This window comes from Prionailurus bengalensis, chromosome E2 (assembly GCF_016509475.1).
Source record: "Prionailurus bengalensis isolate Pbe53 chromosome E2, Fcat_Pben_1.1_paternal_pri, whole genome shotgun sequence".
Classification (NCBI taxonomy): Eukaryota; Metazoa; Chordata; class Mammalia; order Carnivora; family Felidae; genus Prionailurus; species Prionailurus bengalensis.
In genome coordinates this window covers 17859738-17877179 of record NC_057352.1, presented here as the reverse complement: position 1 = coordinate 17877179, position 17442 = coordinate 17859738, and the positions used below count along the sequence as shown (strand labels likewise).

Sequence of the window (17442 nt, the reverse complement as noted above, 5' to 3'; positions counted from 1 at the left end):
AAGCCCAGCTGGATCCTGTGAGGTCCAGGCTTTTGTCCCTAATTACAGCAGGGGAAATGGACCAGCAGGCTCACTCACTGGACACTGGGGCAGCATGGCCAGTCCATCTAGCAGCTGGAACAAGTAGCTTCCCCAGCAGGAGGACTACAACTAGACTCGTCCCATGGGCTCCCAGCTCTGGTACCAGCTTCCCTAGGCAGCAGGCATCTGGCCGTGTGGCGCGTCTGCCAAGAAGGCCACTCTTGTGACCACAAAAGTCCCTGCTGTCCCAACTCTCTCTAAAATTTTTTTTTTTCAACGTTTATTTATTTTTGGGACAGAGAGAGACAGAGCATGAACGGGCGAGGGGCAGAGAGAGAGGGAGACACAGAATCGGAAACAGGCTCCAGGCTCTGAGCCATCAGCCCAGAGCCCGACACGGGGCTCGAACTCCCGGACTGCGAGATCGTGACCTGGCTGAAGTCGGACGATTAACGGACTGCGCCACCCAGGCGCCCCTAAAAAATTTTTTTTTCAACGTTTATTTATTTTTGGGACAGAGAGAGACAGAACATGAACGGGGGAGGGGCAGAGAGAGAGGGAGACACAGAATCGGAAACAGGCTCCAGGCTCCAGGCTCCAGGCTCTGAGCCATCGGCCCAGAGCCTGACGCGGGGCTCGAACTCACGGACCGCGAGATCGTGACCTGGCTGAAGTCGGACGCTTAACCGACTGCGCCACCCAGGCGCCCCCCAACTCTCTCTAAAAAGGAAGCCAGCAAGGGCAGGGTCCTCGCCGAAAGCACAGCCCCGCCATGTGGCTTGCTGTGGCCTGAACCACCACTTCCCTGAGTTCCTCTCTGCTCTGTTTGGTGGTCATGGCCCACTAGAAACAAGCTTAGATTCACTCTTGTCCAGGGTACCACAGAGCTCAGACTCAAACCTAGGCTTGCCTGGTGGCAGAGCCAGACACTTCAGCATAAAGACATGGCCCTGCGCTGTCTCCATAAACAATTACACGCATCAGAATCAACTGTGCAGTTCAAAAAAATCCTGCCAGGTACCTGTGTCGGTTCTGTGTGTGAGGGGTAGGGTGAGGAGCAAGACAAGCAAAGCATCTGCCCTCACGGCATTAGCCTTCTAGAGAGCAAAACCAGAATTAAGATGTCACTGTGCTGGCTTGGCTGATGGGTCAGGGAAGGCCTTTCTGAGGTGACATTTGAGCTGAGGCTTGAGAGAAGGCATGGGTCATTGTGGGCATCTTGGGAAAGTATCCAGGCAGACAACAGTGGATGCAAATGCCCCATCGGGGGGATGAAATACATGTGTAAGGAATGCAGTGAGCCAGGAGAGGAGATGGGAGGAAGAACAAGGCTCCAGGGGGCAGGGCCTTGTTTCACAACATTTAAATCCAAGAAATACAACACAATTTTCCCCCCAAATAAGATGCCTGGGCTTGGTATTTGAAATGTCAGATGTTATTTCTCAATGCTCCCTCTCCCTGCCCCAGGGAGCCCGGGAGGTCCAGGACTCAGGTGGGCTGGACCTCTGACGGGAGGTTCCCTGACCTGCCCAGCCCCACAGGTTACAGACCACTGGGGCCCACTGTCCTTGCCTCTGCCTAGCTTGGCCACGGTCACCTAAGATCCCTGATGCGAAGCTTGGCAGCCAGGCCCCCGGACACCCAGAGGACTGTCTTGAGTCGTGCCCCTCATGGAATGTACCCCTCCCACCCTGTATCATAATTAAGCCTTCAACTCCCTAGTAGCAAATCACTGGCTTATAGGGTTCCAAGCTGTAGGGACATTTGCTACTCTTGACTATATTCGTGCTCCATTAACCCCTGAGTCTTGAGTTCTGCCCTCCAGCTTAGCGGGCTCTCTCATAGCTGCAACATGGCTGCCGTACCAGCCCTCAGCAGTACACCTACCCAGCCAGGAACAAAGGCATGAAGGAAGGCAGCCACCAGCATAGTGAGAACAGTGCTAAGCCTCCCTAGACACCTCCCCTTTCAGAGCGATTGCAGGCAAGAGGAATGGAGATTGCTTTCATTTTCTTGGACCAGCCGTCTCTCCTGTTCTGGGCATGTGGCTGCTCAAACAAAATTGGGTTCTCTCAGCACAATAGGAGGGTGCGCTGGTAGGGAGGACCCAGGGTGCCTGCCACTCTCCACTTCCCAATGCCAAGCTCTTCAGCTCTAGAAGGACCAGACTTTCTCTCCTCAACAAAACAGCTGGTTAAGAAACCACTGCTGATGAATGTGTGTGAGTGTGGTTTGTGGACTGACAGGGTCCCAGGAAGAAGAGGACAGCATGCTCACATGGGATATTTCAGAGAGTTTAGTAAAGGGATCATTTGCAAAGAAGTGGGCATGGAACAGGGAAATCATAGGGCTGGTACAGTACCCTGAGCTGGCACCAGAGGTGAGCTATTCCTCCCACCCTGGCCTTGAGGTGCAAGGGAGCCAAGTGGAAACCAGAAGAGCCGATACTGGAGAGAGGGCTGTCCTAGGGAAGCTGTGTCCTTGGCAACTCCATAGGGGAAGAGTTGGAGGAATCCTTTCTCCCATCTTCTGTGGGGCTCCCCACTGTCAAAATCCTGGGAGCCAGGGGGCACAGGAACCCAGATGATGTGGTCCACCCAGGTCAGTCTCCCAGGACACAGAGCAGGGAGGAAGGGGACAGAAAGGGCCTTAGGGAAAATAAAGACACCCAGCCCCGGATTTCTTCCCTAATGTGTTTTCAATGACACAGGAACCAGTTGCCCTGAAACATGCTGTTGGGCACGGAGAACTGGGCACCTGAAAGAGACAAAATGGCTCCACCTAACCATTTGCCAGTTCATTCTTCAGTGCAACTTGCACCCTGTACTCCACGCTGGACAGATCCCAGATACTGGGCTGCCAGACCTGTGCCGGACACACCAGTCATGGCTGCACGAAATCCAACAATTGTGAGATGGAGACACTGAAAATTCCATTTTACAGATGGGCTGACAGAAACTCCGATGCTTGCCTAACCACCTCTCAAGACTTCCTAACAACCACCCTGTTTATATGCTGCATGCTAAGCATTCTCCCCACATGATCTACATAGGCCTCTGACACAAACCAGCCAAGGGAGACACATTAGTTCTATCTTCCAGATGAAGAAACCGAGGCTCAGCAAGAAGTGACTTGTCTGGGTCCTGCTGAGGTAAAGTGGAAAAACTCTGCCTCCTTTGCTGCCCCAAATGAATGAGCAGGACTGACTCTCAGGGAATGTGAAGAAATGAAATAATGCTCCTCTCACCACCAAGCCTTTATATAGACTGTTCCCTCTGCCTGGAACACCCTCCCTTTTACCTGAAACCTTATCTTCCTTCAGGGCTCACACCCAGACAATCATCTCTGAACCTTTAAGCTGGATCGGGAGCCTCTTCTGGGCTCCCATGAGCTCCCTGAGTTTTCTCTATTACAGTTTGGATCACTTTGCCTGTGCATTCCCCATCATAGCCTTGGTCATTCTGGGTTGTCACTGGTGGGTCTGTCTCCTCCATGGACTAATTTACGTGCTCATTTTTAATGTTGAGCTAGACCTGGCCTATAGCTGGAGTTCAGGAAATTGCTGAGTGGATAAATGAGAGAAAGTAACTGCACAGAGAATATGCAACATCCTTAACCAGTGGTTAAGGGGTCAGACAATGATCAGTCTAGAACACAGACAGGACAGAGTGTTAGGGTGGGGTTCTGGGAGCCCCTGGCTGTGTCACGTGACCCCCTTTGGTTCCTGGACTGTGGGAGAGCGGGGGAGTGGTGTCCCAGGCAATCACTAGGAGCTGGACTATTAACACACCAATATTTTAAAATCTGCTACATCTGAACAGTGTTTCTGGCTGAACATCAGTTCTTGGCATCTAATAATCAGAGGTGGAGCTTCCTGCTGGAAGATACACAGCCCGCGTCCTCACTTTGTCCTTACCTACTGGACCCTGCTGTTCCTCCACCCTCTGGGGCAAGCAATCACAGCCACCACCCCCCTCTCCTGCTTCTCAGACAGCTGCTGTGATTTGAATAACCAAGTAGGTTGTTGGATGTCCGGTGGTGACTGATTTGCCTGGCAAACAGACCCCTCAGGTCCTTGGCCCAGCTGCTACTTTGAGAAGACAGCCTTCCTGGAGTCTCTTTTTCTTTTCCCCACATGCAGCAGCTAGCTAGGCTCTAATCTTGCCCTTGCTTGACCTTCTGGGGGGGTCCCAGCACTTGGCTGCCCCTGGTGGCTAGAGAGTGCCCTCAGGAACCTGGTGTAGGAGAAGGGGGAGGAATGGTAGGTCCCATCTGAGGCAGAGGTAACTGGAGCCAGCTAAGTCCCTGGGCTTGTCAGAAAATTTGCATGGAGAGAATGCAGGTCCTCTGTGGCTCCCCCTTCCCTTCCCTCTTCCCTCCTAGTCATCCTGGGGCTGAGGTGTGACCGCAGGTGGAGGAGGCAGTCGTGCGTGGAGTGCCATCTCACCATTCCGGGAGGTGATGCCCCGTGTCTTCCTGGTCAGGAGTCGGCGTCCACAGCCATCCAACTGGGGCCACTTGCCTGACCAGCTCCGGGGAGATGCCTATGTCCCAGGTGGGCCCCTCACTGGGCCTGGAGGCGAAGAGCAGGTAAGACACAAAGCATCACCGTGTCTGGCTTCTCTCCTCAGACTGCAGCAACCAGCGGGGCCCATCAGCACACGAGTCTTCTGGCCTTGGGGACTCTTGGGCAGCGGTGAGTCTGCAGCTGGACCACAAGACCCTGCTTCGTTTCATCCCTGCCCACTCTCAGCCTGACTGCCTCTCACTCCCTTGAGCCCATTTGCTCATGCCCCCTCCACCCCCCCAGCCTCAGGACCTCTCCACCTGTTGTTCTCACTGCTGGAAATGCCTTTGCTTTCTTGGTAGAGATGTTAGGCTTCATCCCAGGCACCCTTTCCCTAAGCTGGGCAGCCACATTTCCTATCCCCAGAGATCTCTCTGTCCAGTGGGAGCAGAACAAGATTCAAGCCAAGTGGATGGTGATTTCCTTTATGTCAGGATCAGACAAGGTGACAGGAGCAAGGATGGGGGAAGACTAGGGACTCTCAGAAGGGATATTCAGCTGTGCATGCCCTGGAAGTAGGAAAACACTAGCCAGAAGATAAAGGTGACAGATTATTTCAGTATTTATTGAAAGCCAGGAACTGTTTTAGGCAATTGCTATTTAGCAAGAATAAGAGAAAAATTCCTTCCTGGAGCTTATAATCTGTTGGGGGCTTGACAAGAAAAAAACTAGAAAACTAGAAAAATGTCATGTTGGGAGATGTATAAATGGGGAAATAAAGCAAGGTAAAGGCAATGGGGGTCAGGGAAGGCCTCGGAGACAGGGTGGCATTTGCACACACGAATAGCAGGCAGTCTCTGGCCTTCCCAGACCTTCTTGGTTCCTGGTTCTAGTTTTTCCATTTGCTCCAGCCAGGGGGTCTAACTCCCATGTCCCTCCCACAGCCTATGCAGGGCAGTCTGGCCTCCACTCCCAGGGGCCCTGGGACACTTGGCTGCCCACTCTGCCCCAAGGCCTTCCCTTTGCAGCGCATGCTGACACGGCACCTCAAGTGCCACAGCCCTGCACGCCGCCACGTGTGCCGCTGCTGTGGCAAGGGCTTTCACGATGCCTTCGACCTCAAGCGCCACATGAGGACTCACACTGGTGAGGAGCGGCAGGGACAGAGAAGGCCAGCTGGGTCCCGGGAGGGTCTGGGATGAAATGGAGAGAGGTGCCCAGGATATGGAGTTTCCAGTGTTTGTGTATATGGGGTGGAGAGTCAGCCATCAGACTGATCCCAGTCAGGTGGGTGTACGGTGACGCGAGGGTAGAGGCGTGAACAACGAGGACAGTAGTGGATACATGGATCTAGATTGAAGGTGCAAGGTAAAGCCTCCTCCTTCGCCCCTGGGGAAGGAATATCCTGATGAGGAGGGTGGGAACACAGGTATCTGGTCCTGTTTGTAGCAGGTGGAGGTAGAAGATGGTGGGACAGACCGAGGAGTCCGGACAACTTGGAGTAGGAATGGGGGAATGCTCATGGAGGTTAAGGTGGGGAGACTTTAGCTTGGAGGCCATTGTCCTGTCTGTCCTCTCCCCCTCTGCCCACCTGTGCAGGGATCCGGCCATTCCGCTGTGGAGCTTGCGGGAAAGCATTTACTCAGCGCTGCTCACTTGAAGCTCATCTTGCTAAGGTGCACGGGCAGCCAGCCAGCTACGCTTATCGTGAGCGCCGGGAGAAGCTGCATGTGTGTGAGGACTGTGGCTTCACATGCTCGCGGCCTGACACCTATGTGCAGCACCGTGCCCTGCACTGTGTTGAGACTGTGCACCCACACAACACATGAGAGGCAAATAAATGCAGGAAATGCACGCACAGAACACAGTATTTATTACACGTGGGAAAGGATGATTCACTCCGTCCAGCGGTGGCCACAGTGTGGGGCCGTGCACACATAGTACAAGCGCATGGCGTCCTGGCAGAAAGGTTGCCCGGTTAGGAAGGGTACAACATGGAACCTCCATCCAGCAGAGCCTCACCCCAAGATAACAGGCAAAGGGGCTTTCCCCATTGGTAATGGTCCAGCTCAGTACGCCAGGAAGGGCAGGGTTCCCCCAAATGTTGGTATCCCCACCCCCGGTAAGGACCAAGCCTGGGATACCCAGAAAGCCTTCCTCCTGCCACTCACCTCGGCACGGGCACTATGTGACTGGAAGAACACCGCCTCCTTGTGGCCACACCTGAGAGGGCAGTCAGCCACTCAGCCTACCATCCCCTTCCCTCCTCCCTTCACCCGGTGAGGACGAGCCACTCTCCATCCCCAATATGAACGGCGCGCTCACTTTTGGCACGGGTGGTCCTCGGTCCGCGGCAACGTGGGGTCCTGGGACACGTCAGCGATGATCTGGGTCAGTTCGCTGAGGGAACAGAGGGCGAATAATCATGCCCAGACCAGGTCTCTCAAGCCAACAACCCCTTCCCCAGGCTCTGAGTCCTGCCACTCACTCCACTTCGTGCGTGATTTTGTTGACGTAGATGCAGCTGTTGTCGGCTTCCTGCTGGTAATCACAATTCCGGCACTACGAAAGGGCAAGGGTTGCGGGAAAGGGCTTACGGGGAGGTCTCGGAAGGGATTGGAAGGGAAGGCTGGGTTTTCCCCAGAGGTCAGGAATGACTACAGCATGGAGTTTCGAAGCTGGTATAATGGGGTATACCGAGAATCACCTCGGGGATGGCAAGACAGTGGGGGTTCACTCGTGGGACAGTCAGGAGGCAAGACCAAAACACGTAAGGGGCGTAAAAAGAAGTAAGGGTCATGTGGAGTAAGATGGGGCCACACTGGGAACAGGTGGATGCCTCTGGAAAGACCCCGGCGCTCCGTGGGCTCGTGCTCACCGCGTAGAGCAGAATGCGGTTCTCCTTGTCCTCCTTGGGATAAAGCATGTTGTTACTGTGGGGAGGGAGGAGACAGAGGTTAGTCCTGGGGCCACTACTTGCCCCCCTTACACACTCGCAGCCCCGGCCTCACCATTCCTGGCAGAATCGAATACCCACGAAACCCGGCTCATAGGTCCCGTCCGGTTCCATAGCTACGCATCGCGCGCCAAGCCTTCCGCGCTTGCTCCACCGCGCGACCGGTCGCGGGAAGGATCAAACCTAGTTGCTTCGCCAAGAGAGGGGCGGAGCTGCGCACATGCTCTGGCTTCCAGCTGCTTTGTGCTTGTCTCTGTGCTCCGAGGTTCGATTAATAACTTGCTTCAGTTTTTTGATATTCTGCAGTAACTGCTTCCAATTTCTGGGCCTTACTTCCCCAGTTTGTAGAACAGTATGGTACGAGAGCCAGGAATACGATGCTTCACGTAATTTGCAAAGCGCCGACCATAAATGAAGCCACGGCTCTTTGCAGGCTGAAGGCCAGTGCACATGCGCGGATGGGGTACCTCCTGCCAGTCCTTCCCCTGGGCTTCACCCTTCTCCCGCCTGGGCCGTTTCCCGGGCTGCTATTGGAAGAACTGCGCACATGGAAGACCTCTCAGGATTGGCTGGGGCTACCCAAGAACACGGGAGATCCCTCTTCCTGGCGTGGAAAAGAGACGGCGGCGATTGGCGGACCCTGCTTGGGGGAGAGCATGGATTGGCTAGGTCGTGAGCAGGGGGAGGGGCTGATATCCCAGAAGCGGCGGCGGCGGCTGCGGAGCCGGTGTGAGGCGACTGACCCGGCTGCGGACCCCGGCACAAGCGGCGAGATGGAGGTGACGGGCTTGTCGGCGCCCACAGTGACCGTTTTCATCAGCAGCTCTCTCAACAGCTTCCGCTCTGAGAAGCGGTACAGTCGCAGCCTCACCATAGCTGAGTTCAAGGTGTGGCCGTGGGGGCGGGGCCCGGGGGCGGGGCAAGGAAGAAATGGAGGGGCTTTCCGAACGCGGGGAGGGGCCAGAGATAAACAGAGGTTGGACAGATTGGGGACTGGACCTAGCTGGGTGGGCCCAGAGGGAGTCTGAGTATTCAGAAATTGGGGACGATGCCAGGAAAATCAGAGGTTGCATAGGGCATGACCAAAGATAACCAGGTGTGTCCTAAATTGTGTCTTAGAGGAGCAAGGATGGGGTAATGGTTATTGTTACAAGGGGTGGAGCCTCGGGGCTCCTGACTGGTTCAGTTGGTAGAGCCCGCGACTCTTGGTCTCGGGTTCGTGAGTTCGAGCCCCGTGTTAGGCTTAGCGTTTACTTTAAAAATTTTTTTAATTTGCAAGTACGTACCTTAAAAAGGGGGAGGGGGTGGAGCCCCAGGGCAGAGGGTGGGGTCGCTGACAGCCTTTCACCGACTGCTCCCTGCGCAGTGTAAACTAGAGCTGGTGGTGGGCAGTCCTGCATCTTGCATGGAACTGGAGCTGTATGGAGCTGACGACAAGTTCTACAGCAAGCTGGATCAGGAGGATGCACTGCTGGGCTCATACCCCGTAGACGACGGCTGCCGCATCCACGTGAGGCCTCCCCACCATTTATTTATTTGTTGAACAAATACTTGCTGTGCGTTGCCCTGTGTGATAACCAAGATAGGCCCTACTTTCATGGAGCCCCCAGTCCTGCATGGAGAGAGACAGAGCCATCACGGGACAGTGACAGCCAGAGTGGTGTGGGCAAAGCCCAGGGGACTGGGGATGCCCAGCGAGGTGCCTGACTCCTGGAAGTATGAGAAGGGGCTTCTTGAAGGAAGGGACGCCTGAGCTGAGACCTGAAGGATGAGGAAAGGTGACCTAGGGTAAGGGGTGGGAGGGGTATGCCAGGTGGGGGGAACTGTGTACAGAGGTATAGAGTGTGAGGTGGGTCAGGGTGAGTGATGAGACTGGACATGTTGGGAGAAGTTGAGGACCTCTGCATTCATCAACTCACATCATCCTCTCTCCTCCCCTTATTCCTCAGACATCCCAGCATCCCAGGTGGGTTCCACCTCTGGGCCTTTGCAAGTGGTTCTTTTTTATATGGCTTCACATGGCTCACTCCTCCCTTCCAGTCTTTACTTAAATGTCACCCTCCAAGTGTGAGGCCTTCATTGACCTCAGTATAAAATTTAAATCTCTTCTCTTTTCCATTTTATTTGATTTTTGTCTTTAGCTCCTAGCACCCTGTGACATATTGTGCATTTCCTCCAGCACCTGGAATAATGCCTAGTACTGAGAAGATGCCCAGTGAATCATTGTTGAGTACTGAGCTGAGTCCATAAAATAAGACTTGGAAGGTGGTGTAATTAACCCGATTTTGCAGAAGACAAAACAGCTTCAGAATGGAATTTACTTTCCTAAGGATGAACTGTAGTTAGAATTTTCACCTCAGTCTGCATGACTCTGCAAGTCAGTGTGCTCAGAGAACTGGTCCATAACTCTGTGTTATGCCAGGGGTATAGCTGTGAGCCAAGTCTGAAGAGGCCTCTGTTTTAGTTCTGTACAGTGTGTGAGGTAGATGTTAGCTAAATATTCATAGGAACAAATATGAAATGTCAGAGACATGAAGGCCATATAGGAAGAGATCACAGAGCTGGGAGAGCCGGTACTGGGAGGACTTCCTGGAGAGGGTGATGCCTGAGCAGAGTCCTGAAGAATAGGAAGAATTAACTGAAAAAGGGAAAAGAGCACTCCAGCAAAAGAGCCCACCATGTGCAAACACTGAGGTGGAAGGGAGCACAGTTAGGTACAGGCACTGAGGAGTGGCCTCTCCTTTGGCAGGAGGAAGTGAGAGCCAGGGGAGGGCTTTGAGCCAGGAGGGTCCTGGTCTGACCCAGGTGCTCACAGGCTCCCTTTGACTGTGTGTGGGAAGACAGACAGAGTAGGGAGACCAGGGAGGAGGCTGCTTCCATAGTCCAGGTGGTGTGGTAGGTACCGGATCATAGTGGGAACTGGTCAGGGTAGTGCTGGGCCCACAGGACTGAGACTTTGGGCTGACACAGGCAGCCTCAGCCTCCAGATGCTAGTGGGTCAGGCATAGAATGGCATAGGGCCATCCTCAAACATGAGGTTTTCACACATGGGTTCAGGTGTAGACAGGCCTCTAACTTCTGAGGTCATTTAAGAAAGGTTTCCCAGGGGCACCTGGGTGGCTCAGCTGGTTGAGCGTCCGACTTCGGCTCAGGTCATGATCTCGAAGTTTGTGAGTTCGGGCCCCGCGTTGGGCTCTGTGCTGACAGCTCAGAGCCTGCAGCCTGCTTAGAATTCTGTGTCTCCCTCTCTTTCTGTGCCCCTCCCCTGCTCATACTCTGCCTCTCTCTGTCTCTCAAACATAAGTAAATGTTTAAAAAAAATTTTTTTTAAAAAGAAAAGTTTCCCAGAAGTGGAGCCTCTAGAGAATTTGTTTTACACTATTTTCCTCTTTATGAATATTACCTGTATTTGAAATACCTGGCTGGCTCGGTCGGTAGAGCATATGATTCTTGATTTTAGGGTTGTAAGTTCAAGCCCCACATTGGGCATAAAGTTTACTTAGAAAAAAATTATATGTTTAACATATATGTGTTGTTTAAAATAATAGTAACCTCAAACTTACAAAATCCTTAATACACAAAGTAGAAATTCATAGTGATCCTGACCAGAGATAAGGGCCATTTCTATTTTGCTATGTTAGGCCAATGGCTCAGGCCAAACTACCTTAGAGTCTTTGCTGACCCCTCTCTTTACCTCACACCCACATCCCATCCAACAGCAAATCCTGTGGACTCCACCTACAAAATCTGTCTAGAGTCTACACTTGTCTCCCCCACAACCCCTGCCCTGGCCCAGCCTCCATCCTCCCTCTCCTGGACACCACAGCAGCCTGTCCCTGGCCCCCCTCAGTCTGCTACCCACCTGCAGCCAGAGGGAGCCTGTGATGCCCTGAATCAGGTCGGGCCCTCCTCGCCCAGGGCCACCCCTGGGTAAAATGCCCCATGGCTTTTTCTCATTACTCAAAGCCAGATGCCCCTGGCTTTTATTTATTCTGGGTAAAAGCCAAAGTCTGTAGTGATCTGATGTGTCTCCACTGTTCCCTGTCTGTCTCCGCTTCAGCCATGATGGCTTCCATGCTATTCCTGAAAAGGGTTAAGGACATTTCTGCACCCGAGACTTGGTGCCATATGTTCCTTCTTAGCCTTTAGGCCTTGGCTCAGACATCCCCTCCTTTCAGAAGCCTTCTCTGACCACCCTCTCATGCTCCTTAAACCTCTTTGTGGTATTTATCTACATAGGACCTTGTCGTCATCTGGTGTAATGCATGCACATGTTTGTTTATGGTTGGTGTCCCAGCAGAATGAGCACTCCTTGAGGGCAAGGGTTTATCTGTTTTTGCACTGTGTCCCTAGCACCCAGCACAGAGCCCAGCTGGATGCTGTGGAAGAGCTTAGCAAGCAATGAGTGAATGAATATTGGGGGTGGTACAGGAAGAGATGCTTCAGAGTCTGGAGGTTGGGGCCAGCTTAGGAGGGTCCCAGAGGCCCAGAGAGGACAGCTGTGCTGCCTAAAAGTCTTGTGAGGAAGACCTGAGCTCTGCCCTTCAGTTCCAGTGACTTAGAGATCATCACTGATGGTGGTGGCACCATGTGGGGATTGTCTGGGGGAAGATCCAGCCTCTAAGGAGGGGTGGGGGTGAAGAACGGGAGATGGCCAGTGTGGACACTTGTTCTCATCCCTTCTGCTAGGCTCAGGAGAGGGGAGAAGGTCTGGGTAAAGGTGAGGGTAAAGGAGTAAAGGAATGTGGTTTTTCCGAGACAGAGAGACTTAAATCTAGGGAATACTCCAATGTATAGGCCCCTGCCCCCAGCATCCCAAGCCTCCCAGTCCAGACCTTATCCCCACTGACCTCCCTCCCCTCACTATAGGTCATTGATCACAGTGGTGCCCGCCTTGGGGAATATGAGGATGTGTCCAAGGTGGAGAAATACCAGATCTCACAAGAAGCCTATGACCAGAGGCAAGGTACAGGCACATAACGATGGATGAGGGCATATGGGGGCCAGAGGGAGTGTGTGCGGGTGGGCAGAAGTTGGGGGGCAGACAGGGACACTGGGAGGAGGTCGGTGGTGTGATCAGTGCAGGCACACAGACCTGGGCGAGTAGAGGGCATGGATAAGGTTGGTGTGTGGACAGATGGGGTTTGGGGAACAGCTGTAGGGGCACAAGTGTGGGGTATGAATAGGTGCTGGGAGATGTGAGGGAATGTAGGCAGGCAGACGGCCTGAGAGGGAAGTCTGGGAGGGGGGGTTAATGTGGGGGGAGGTAGTGAGTTATCACATGGGGGCATGAGCAGAACAGATCAGAATGTGTAGACACTGGTAAGAATGGTAAGACAAGGAGAGGCTGGGCGGAGGGAATGTAATACTGAAGGGACATGGGAAGAAGGGGTGATACCATGACTGGAAGCAGCCATCTTCCTTTTAGGTTCTGGATTATGGGGAGGCTCCAGGGGTTCTGGGGAGAAGCCAGGGCGATAGTGGGAGATTTGGGGGGCTTGGGCAGTAGCCCTCCAACACTCAGAGCAGAAGAGTTTCTCTCTGAATGTTGGTTCTGTGTGGGTGGAAGGTTATCTCATCAGGCCAGGGGCCACACCAGGAAAACCATGTCTAACCCTGTCCCCCACCCCACTCTCAGACTCCGTCCGCTCCTTCCTGAAGCGCAGCAAGCTAGGCCGATACAATGAAGAGGAGCGGGCACAGCAAGAGGCCGAGGCCACCCAGCGCCTGAACGAGGAGAAGACCCAGGCCAGTGCCATCTCTGTGGGCAGCCGCTGTGAAGTGCGGGCGCCTGGGCAGCCCCCTCGCCGGGGCACCGTCATGTATGTAGGTACGTGGCCCACTGAGGCCTTCTGCCCTGCCCTGGGATGGACAGTGCTGGGGACCCAGCCCTCGAGGAGATCCCAGTGCAGTGGGGGAGACTGACCCAGCAATGACAGTGACAGCCCAGAGTGTTCATGGCAGGGAAGTGGGAAGCAGAGGCAGAACAATGTGGGTTGTGATGGCAGAGGCAGAGGCCAGAGGGATTAGTTCTGAGGTGAAAGCACAGGGCACAGTGTCAGGGCTGAGATGGGGAAGGCACGGGCCAAAGTGATGAGGGCAGGGATGTGGGAAGCTTGGGGGGGCTGTGTGAGCTGAGAGGCAGTACCAGAACCTTCCTCAAGAGTGATCCAGCAGGCTTCCTAGGGGAAGGATTGTCTGAAGGAAAGGGTGAAAGGGGGAAGAGTGTTCCAGCCAGAGGGCATAGCGAGTGCAAAGGGCATGAGCAAGAATAGGCTGGGCCTGTCTGAGGCAGCATGGCTAGTGGGGAGGAAATGAGATGAGACGTAATAAGTGAGGTCTGGACATGGGCAAGGCCGGACCGTGCAGGGCCTTGAAGACAGTGGAGAGCAGTGTGGGGTTTTTTTTTTAGAACAGCTTTATTGAGATATAATTCATATACCATAAAACTTATCCCCTTAAAGTACACAATTCATTGGTTTTAAGTGTGTTCACAGAATTGTTCACCCCCCTCCCCCACTCCCGCCCAGTCCTAGGCAGATCTTGTCTCTATAGATCTGCCTATTTTGGATGTTTCATATAAATGGAATCATATAATATGTGTAATCCATGTAAATGGAATCATGTAAACCATGTAATACATGCTCTTTTGTGACTGGCTTGTTTCACTTAGCATAATGTTCTCAAAATTCATCTGTGTTGTAGCGTGTATCAATGCTTCACTTCTTTTTATAGTCAGATACTACCACATTGATTGGCTATACCACGTCTTACATACTTGTTCTTCAGTGGATGGATGTTTGGGTCCTTTCCACTTTTTGTCTATTATGAAAAATTCTGCTGTGGACTTCCTTGTATAAGTTTTTGTGTGGACACATATTTTCATGTTTCTACACAAAGGAGTGGAATTGTTGGTCCCATGGTAACTCTGTTTAACCTTTTGAGGAACTACCACATTGTTTTCCACAGCAGCTACACCATGTGTGTTCCCACCAGCAGTGTGTGAGGGCTCCAGTTTCTCAAATCCTCACCAACACTTATTGTTTTTCTTTTTAATTATAGCCATTTTAGTGGCTATGACATGGGACAGCATTATGGGCTTAATTTGCATTTCTTTGATGGCTAATGATATTAACCATATTTATTTTATTTTGAGAACTGTCCAGATCCTTTGCACATTTTTTAATTGGGTCGTTTGTTTTTATTTTTTTTTAATAATATTTATTTATTTTTGAGAGAGAGAGGGAGAGAGAGACAGAATGTGAGTGAGGGAGGAACAGAGAGACAGGGAGACACAGAATCCAAAGCAGGTTCCAGCCTCTGAGCTGTCAGCACAGAGCCCGACGCGGGGCTCAAACTCATGAACCCTGAGTTCATGACCTGAGCCAAAATCAGACGCTTAACCTACTGAGCCACCCAGGCGCCCCAAGGATTGTTTAGTTTTTGTTGTTAAGTTGTGTATTAGTTTTCTGGGGCTGCCATAACAAAGTAACCACACACCGGGTTGCTTAAACAACAAAAATTTATGTCTCTCATTTCTGGAGGCTGAAGTCCCAATATCAAGGCGTTGGCAGGTTTGGTTTCTTCCGAGGCCTCTCTGCTTGGCTTGCAGATGGCTGCCTTCTTGCCGTGGCTTCACATGGTCTTCTCTCTGTGTGTGGGCACATCCCTGGTGTCTCTTGGTGTGTCCAAATGTTTCCTCCTCTTACAAAGACACCAGTCAGATCAGATTCACTTAATCTTAACTAACTTAATCACCTTTTTAAAGACCCAGTCTCCAAATACAGTCACATTCTGAGGTACTGAAGGTTAGGGTGCCAACAGTGAATTTTGGCACAGTTCAGCCCATAAGTTCTAAGAGTTCTTTACGTATTCTACATACAATTCCCTTATCAAATACACGATTTGCAAATATTTTCTCACATTCTGGGGGTCTGTTGCCTTTTTACTTTTCTTGATAGTGTCCTTTGAAGCATAACATTTTTTAATTTTTTTGAAGTCCAATTTATTTTTTCTTTTGTCGCTTATGCTTTTGGTATTGTATCTAAGAAACCAGTGCCTAATGTAAGGTCACAAAGGTTTACTCCTGTATTTTCTTCTAGAAGTTTTATAGTGTTATGTTTTACATATAGGTCTTAGGCCCATTTTGAGTTAATTGTTGTATGTAATGTGAGATAGGAGTCCAACTTCCTTCTCTTGCGTGTGGATATCTAGTTGTCCCAGAACTACTTGTTGAAAAGCCTATTCTTTCCTCATTGAATAGTCTTGGCACTCTTGTCAAAAATCATTTGTGGGGCGCCAGAGTGGCTCAACCAGTTAAGTGTCTGACTTTCGATTTCGGCTCAGGTCATGATCTCATGATTTGTGAGTTTGATCCCCACATCTGGCTCTGTGCTGACAGTCCAGAGCCTCCTTGGGATTCTCTAACTCCCTCTCTCTCTCTGCCCCTACCCCTCTTGTTCTCTAAGTTAAATAAATAACTTAAAAAAAAAAACTTAAAAAAATAGTTTGTTCATAAGCAGTGTGGATTTTATGCTGAGTGGGATGGGCAGCCTTTGAGGAATGTAGGGCAAGGTAGCAGTGCTGTTTACTTTAGATTTTTAGAAAGACTCCTCTGACTGGGGGTATTGAGTAAATTGGGAATCCGGGCTAGGAACAGCAAGACCAGTGAAGGGGGCTACTGTATTAGTTTGGGCAGGAGATGGAGATGGTCCGGGGTGGTAGCAAGGAGTGGTTTTTGCCAGGACAGGTTTTATACTCAGTGGGTAGGCATGAATCTGGAGTGATTCAGAGATTTTGTTGGAATTTCCTCCCTGGGCAGGACTCACAGATTTCAAGCGTGGCTACTGGATTGGCGTCCGCTACGATGAGCCACTAGGGAAAAATGATGGCAGGTAATGAGTGGTCTGGTTCAGCCATCTGTGTGTGTGTCTGTGCCCGTGTCTGTACATGCGTATGTGTGCTTCTGTGTCTAAGTGCATATGGTGAGCCTGTCCATCTTAGCATCTGGGGTGGGAGCCGTGTTGGGGCCCCTCTGACAACTGCCTCCCTCATCATGCCCTGCAGCGTGAATGGGAAACGCTACTTCGAATGCCAGGCCAAGTACGGTGCCTTCGTCAAGCCATCGGTTGTGACAGTGGGGGACTTTCCCGAGGAAGACTACGGGTTGGATGAGATGTGACACCCGAGGAAAGGCATCCCCCTGCTCCAACTAACTCGACTTCTTATTGCCCTTCCCTGTGTGTGCCCATGGCCCTATTTCCTGAGCCCATTTTTATTTTATTCACCTTGTCATTGACTTTTGAGACTCATGCATTAAATTTGCTGGAAACCGGGAAGTGTTGGAGGACTTGATGATAATAGGAGGGATTGGAGGTGCCTGTCTAGGTGAGGGTGAAATAGGAGGTGGGTAAAGTAGAGGTTGGGCAGGATGAAGCTTTATCCCTTAGCTAGTAGCTGGGGGCCCATGAGACTATTTTTCATCCTAATAAGTTAGTATAATGTTTTGTTGCTATAAAAAAGGGGCCCAAAATATAATAGTAGCTTAAACAAGGTAGTTTTGGTTTTTTTTTTTTTTTAAATAGGCTCCACACCCATTGAGGTGCTTTAACTCATGACCCTGAGATTAAGACCTGAGCTGAGATCAAGAGTTGGACACTTAACCAACTGAGCCACCCAGGTACTTCTTATTCAAGGTAGTTTATTTCTCCTGTAAAGTCTCATGTAATCACCAGCACTGGTATGGTGATCCTTCTGTGTCAGAGGCCAGTCTCCATCTATGTATCTTGTTGCTGTCCCATCTCCTTCTCATGATTCCCACATCATCTGCTACAGGCACCAGGGAGAGGGGAAGGGGAAGGATACCTCTTGCCTTTAAGGACTACGTGCGACTCAGGGTGCCGGGTGGCTCAGTCGGTTAAGCACTCAATTCTTCATTTCAGCTCAGGTCATGATCTTG

The 17442-nt window shown here is 51.6% G+C and overlaps 3 protein-coding genes across 4 annotated transcripts; 2 read left to right on the top strand and 1 right to left on the bottom strand.

The window, feature by feature from the left end:
• Positions 1 to 754: 754 nt before the first annotated feature.
• On the top strand, positions 755 to 6388 carry OVOL3 (ovo like zinc finger 3). The gene is made up of 4 exons (XM_043600790.1): positions 755 to 4576; positions 4653 to 4717; positions 5473 to 5674; positions 6128 to 6388. Exons 1-4 carry the CDS (start codon positions 4483 to 4485, stop codon positions 6355 to 6357), a joined length of 591 nt encoding a protein of 196 aa, XP_043456725.1. The 5' UTR covers positions 755 to 4482; the 3' UTR covers positions 6358 to 6388.
• POLR2I (RNA polymerase II subunit I) lies at positions 6379 to 7878 on the bottom strand. Its single transcript, XM_043600766.1, has 6 exons — positions 7540 to 7878; positions 7407 to 7461; positions 7017 to 7090; positions 6854 to 6928; positions 6700 to 6751; positions 6379 to 6486 (listed from the first exon to the last, which is right to left on the bottom strand). Exons 1-6 carry the CDS (start codon positions 7596 to 7598, stop codon positions 6424 to 6426), a joined length of 378 nt encoding a protein of 125 aa, XP_043456701.1. The 5' UTR covers positions 7599 to 7878; the 3' UTR covers positions 6379 to 6423.
• Positions 7879 to 8163: 285 nt separating this feature from the next.
• On the top strand, positions 8164 to 16822 carry TBCB (tubulin folding cofactor B). 2 transcript variants are annotated; one of them, XM_043600713.1, is made up of 6 exons: positions 8164 to 8371; positions 8851 to 8994; positions 12354 to 12450; positions 13123 to 13314; positions 16306 to 16378; positions 16551 to 16822. In XM_043600713.1, the coding sequence occupies exons 1-6, from the start codon at positions 8258 to 8260 to the stop codon at positions 16663 to 16665; spliced, it is 735 nt and encodes a 244-aa protein (XP_043456648.1). In that variant the 5' UTR covers positions 8164 to 8257; the 3' UTR covers positions 16666 to 16822. The 2 variants fall into 2 exon arrangements, with proteins under 2 accessions (XP_043456648.1, XP_043456649.1); XM_043600714.1 differs by lacking the exon at positions 8164 to 8371 and adding an exon at positions 8446 to 8580.
• The last annotated feature ends 620 nt before the right edge of the window (positions 16823 to 17442 follow it).

What these genes read in the sequence shown, in the direction of transcription:
- OVOL3 (XM_043600790.1), top strand. Translation starts at nt 4,483, where the DNA reads ATGCCCCGTGTCTTCCTGGTCAGGAGTCGGCGTCCACAGCCATCCAAC. An exon ending in TTGGGGACTCTTGGGCAGCG is followed by an intron (nt 4,718 to 5,472) that starts GTGAGTCTGCAG and finishes TCCCTCCCACAG; the next exon opens with CCTATGCAGGGCAGTCTGGC. An exon ending in CCACATGAGGACTCACACTG is followed by an intron (nt 5,675 to 6,127) that starts GTGAGGAGCGGC and finishes CCACCTGTGCAG; the next exon opens with GGATCCGGCCATTCCGCTGT.
- POLR2I (XM_043600766.1), bottom strand. Translation starts at nt 7,598, where the DNA reads ATGGAACCGGACGGGACCTATGAGCCGGGTTTCGTGGGTATTCGATTC. An exon ending in ATTCGATTCTGCCAGGAATG is followed by an intron (nt 7,462 to 7,539) that starts GTGAGGCCGGGG and finishes CCCTCCCCACAG; the next exon opens with TAACAACATGCTTTATCCCA. An exon ending in CACATAGTGCCCGTGCCGAG is followed by an intron (nt 6,487 to 6,699) that starts GTGAGTGGCAGG and finishes CCTTTCTGCCAG; the next exon opens with GACGCCATGCGCTTGTACTA.
- TBCB (XM_043600713.1), top strand. Translation starts at nt 8,258, where the DNA reads ATGGAGGTGACGGGCTTGTCGGCGCCCACAGTGACCGTTTTCATCAGC. An exon ending in AGCCTATGACCAGAGGCAAG is followed by an intron (nt 12,451 to 13,122) that starts GTACAGGCACAT and finishes CCCCACTCTCAG; the next exon opens with ACTCCGTCCGCTCCTTCCTG. An exon ending in CTAGGGAAAAATGATGGCAG is followed by an intron (nt 16,379 to 16,550) that starts GTAATGAGTGGT and finishes CATGCCCTGCAG; the next exon opens with CGTGAATGGGAAACGCTACT.